At 35.4% G+C, this 3,902-nt stretch overlaps 1 protein-coding gene across 1 annotated transcript in view; it reads left to right on the forward strand.

Moving 5' to 3' along the window:
- The first annotated feature begins 626 nt into the window (after positions 1 to 626).
- The window catches only part of LOC101502188 (uncharacterized), a 6,090-nt gene continuing 2,814 nt past the window's right edge, over positions 627 to 3,902 (forward strand). The window contains exons 1-4 of the mRNA XM_012718555.3: positions 627 to 702; positions 868 to 1,062; positions 1,159 to 1,348; positions 1,592 to 3,898. Of these exons, the coding sequence (XP_012574009.1) occupies positions 913 to 1,062; positions 1,159 to 1,348; positions 1,592 to 3,898 (2,647 nt within the window). The 5' untranslated portion in view covers positions 627 to 702; positions 868 to 912. The remainder of the gene's footprint in view (positions 703 to 867; positions 1,063 to 1,158; positions 1,349 to 1,591; positions 3,899 to 3,902) is intronic.

A 3,902-nucleotide genomic window follows, 5' to 3' on the forward strand; every position in this document is an offset into this window, starting at 1 on the left:
TTAAAAAACGAAATATTATCAACATTATTGTTATAATTGCGTTAAAAAAAAATACAATTGTTATTATTCTTAATGTTTTCTTGCAAAAAATAAAAATGTAAGTAACTAAGCTAGCTATGTCAACTAGGTTAGCTTCGGGTATTTTAAGATACAGGAGTTCAAAAATCTGTAAATATCTCTTTTTAAAATAATAAAATGAAGAGTAAACTACAATTTTTTTGTTGTTGAAAAAAGAGTACACTACACTTCTAGTATCTTATATATTTAATTTGGTTTTTCATTAAATTTTTGCTGCGACACATTAAGAAAGTTATATTGACAAGAACACTAGACACAATATTGATAGTGACACATTGACACCGACAATAATTTGAGAAAATAAATTAATTGAGTGCAATCAAAGTGTCGGTGTGTCCAACATCGGTACGTGTCAGACACTGAAATATGTATTTAAAGAGATGTGTCGTGCTATAGAGGTTACTATTAAATTACTGTAACCACTGAATTTGGTGCATTAAGTTTTTATGAGGTTGATCCAATGAGTTGTGGCCTTTTTTTCCAAAGAAGCAATAATCTATCATGGTTTGAATCAACTGACATACTTTTATTGATGTTCCTCAATTTGTAGATAGAAACAATTCTCAAACTTGTAGGATCAGCTGCATTTGATCAATCTTCTTGCTAGAATCTATATATGTTGAGGTAAGATTGTTTTTCCATGCAAAATTGATTAATATTATTTACTGCTTATTATAAATAGAACTATTGCCTCAAATGTCAAGTGAGAAACTATAGACACATAAGTTCTGTATTGATTTATTTATCTGTGCCTAATGATCTTCTTGTCTTGTGTTACACATTTCACAGTGTGCATCACTACTAGTTACTTTGAGACCTTTTGAGGAGTGAGATATGAGTAACACGGGTACACCTGAAAAGCACATTGAAGAGATACGAAGGAAAAAGTTCTCTATTGGTGGGAAAGCAAACCCTTTGACTGAGGATAATCTCTCAGCTGAAGTCTATACCACAGATGTTCATTTCCTCATGGAGCTCATTCAGGTACCTTATTTTCCTACACACACATTAATAATGCATATCAATTATAGTATAGTTGTTGATATTCATCATTATAAAAATGTTCTTTAACTTTTACAGAATGCTGAAGATAATCACTATACTGAAGGAGTGAGTCCAACGTTGGAGTTCATCATAACTTTAGAGGACATAACAGCTACCAGAGCTCCGGCCACATTACTTATTTTCAACAATGAAAAAGGCTTCTCTCGCCAAAATATTGAGTCTCTCTGCAGTGTTGGACGGTCAACAAAGAAAGGCAATAGGAAAGGTATATTATCATCATATTTAAATGTCTCTTTTAGGATATAGAATAAAATACTTGCACAAGAAATACAGATGTTGAAGTACTGTTAAATGAGCCAATAATCCTTTCCTTTGGTATAATTGACTGGAAATATCCTCTTCCTTGAATAATAGACATTTAACTTGTTTGAACCAATTCATTAGAGTTGCCAGATTTTTGACGTTGATCCAAATCTTTGACTTAATCACTCTTATGGTTGAATTTCAGGAATTGGTTTCAAGAGTGTGTTTCTGGTTACTGCTCAGCCTTATATTTTTAGCAATGGATATCAAATAAGTTTCAATGAGAAACCTTGTCCACATTGCAGTCTTCGGTATATAGTTCCTGAATGGGTTGAAGAGAAGCCAACACTTGCAGACATAAAGAAGATTTATGGTGCTAGTAAAGATTTCATTCCAACTACAACAATTGTCTTACCTCTGAAGCCGGACAAGGTAAATTCTGTAAAACAACAGCTCTCAAGCATTCAGCCAGAAGTTTTATTGTTCCTTTCAAAAATCAGACACCTTTCTGTCAGAGAAGATAATGAGGACCCCAAAAAGAACACTGTAACTGCTGTATCTATTTCAAGTGAGATTAACTTTGTGAATAGGAAAAATATGAATGCTGAATCTTACACAATCCATCTATCTGCCAGGAAAAATAGTAAGAAAGAAAAGCAATGCAGCTACTACATGTGGAAACAAAAGTTTCCTATCAAGTCTGAAAATGTGGTGGAAAGGAGAATGGATGTGGAAGAGTGTGTTGTAACATTGGCATTCCCACATCAGGAGAGGCTTCTCAAGAATAAGAAGAGCTCCCCAGGGGTTTATGCATTTCTTCCTACAAAGATGATCACTAATTTGCCCTTCATAATTCAAGCTGATTTTGTCCTAGCCTCATCAAGGGAGACAATTCTCTTGGATGATAAGTGGAATCAAGGGATACTTGAATATGTTCCATCAGCTTTTATAGATGGATTCAAAACACTTATCACTGGATTAGATGATGATCCAATATCCAGCTTGCCTAGTATGTTCAGGTTCCTTCCAGTTTATAGTTCTACTTTTGAGATCTTCAATCATGTGCTGGAGAAAATCAAAGAAAAACTGTCTGAAGAAAAAATTGTTCCTATTGAGACATTCACAGAGCAGAAGCACTTCTATAAGCCTTGCGATGTTAGCAGGCTACTACCTAAATTTTGGAATATTTTGACAATGGCCCAGCAGAAAGGAGTGCACTTGCTTGACTTAAATTCTCATGATGAGAGGAAAATCTTAAGTTCATCATTTGATAAAAGAAAGTACGATTCAATTCTCAAATTTTTAGGAGTGGAAATGGTGAATGTTGACTGGTATGCAAAGTGTATTCAGAGTTCTAATCTTGTGGAGAGAGTATCAGACGATATCTATCTTGAGCTTTTACTGTTTGTTGCTAGAAACTGGCCTTCAATTTTGAAGTCCCACGAATCAGCCTTCATTAATATTCCATTGCTCAAATATGTGGCTTCTGATGGGATTCCGTCTTTTTTCACTGTTGATGAATGCAGACAGAACAATGCAGGTGCCAAGCGAGTAGTACTAGCAGACTTAAAAGAGACTTCTCATTCCTCTTGGCTGATCAATTGGAACAAAGCAATAGGAAGTGCAACAAACCAGTTTTTTATGCCAGAAAGCACACACCAAGCTATCTCCAAATTGCCCTCTAGCTCTAACAAGACTTTGTTGGATTGGTTAGCAAAAGATGTTTACGTTCGTACTTTAAATGTGAACAGTTTTGCAAATGACCTCTGCAATTCTATTGACAAAAACAGCAAGCTTGCTATTGCATATGCTCATTTCTTATACCACTCTTTGTCAAATGGTTATCTGTCAAGTCGAGAGGTTGATGATCTATGTAGATCTATGCCACTTGTGGACAAGTACGGACGTATAATTAAAACCCGAAAAGAGGTTTTTCTGCCTGCAAATGTGAGCAAATGGGCAGACTTGATTGTTAGTAATCCATGGATAAATGGACATTATGTTGAGCTAACAAAGATGTACCTAAATGAATATTCTTATGCAGGACAATATACGGATCCTGGAAAGCTTATTGAATTCCTCAAAACTCATGTTGGAGCTTCTGACATACCTGATATATCTCCTCCAAATGCTGGGTTTCCATCTGCGGATACACCACTTACCAAAGACAATGCCTTTTTACTTTTGGATTGGATTCGGAATTTGAAGCATAAGGGAGTGAACCTACCAGATAGGTTCTTGAAATGCATAAAAGAAGGCAGTTGGCTTAAAGTTACATGTAATGAATACATGCCTCCTTCAAAGTCATTCTTAATTGGCTCACAATTGGGAAATATTTTGCAGAGTGGTTCAGTTCTTGTTGACATTCCCCTGATTGATGAGAGCTTCTATGGGGATAGACTAAATGAGTACAAAGAGGAGTTGAAAACAGTTGGAGTGATGTTCTGTTGTGAGGAAGCCTGTGGATTCATTGGAAAAAAACTAATGTCTCGTGCAACTTCTTTGTCTTTCAGCAG

This window comes from Cicer arietinum, chromosome 7 (genome assembly GCF_000331145.2).
Source record: "Cicer arietinum cultivar CDC Frontier isolate Library 1 chromosome 7, Cicar.CDCFrontier_v2.0, whole genome shotgun sequence".
Taxonomy (NCBI): Eukaryota; Viridiplantae; Streptophyta; class Magnoliopsida; order Fabales; family Fabaceae; genus Cicer; species Cicer arietinum.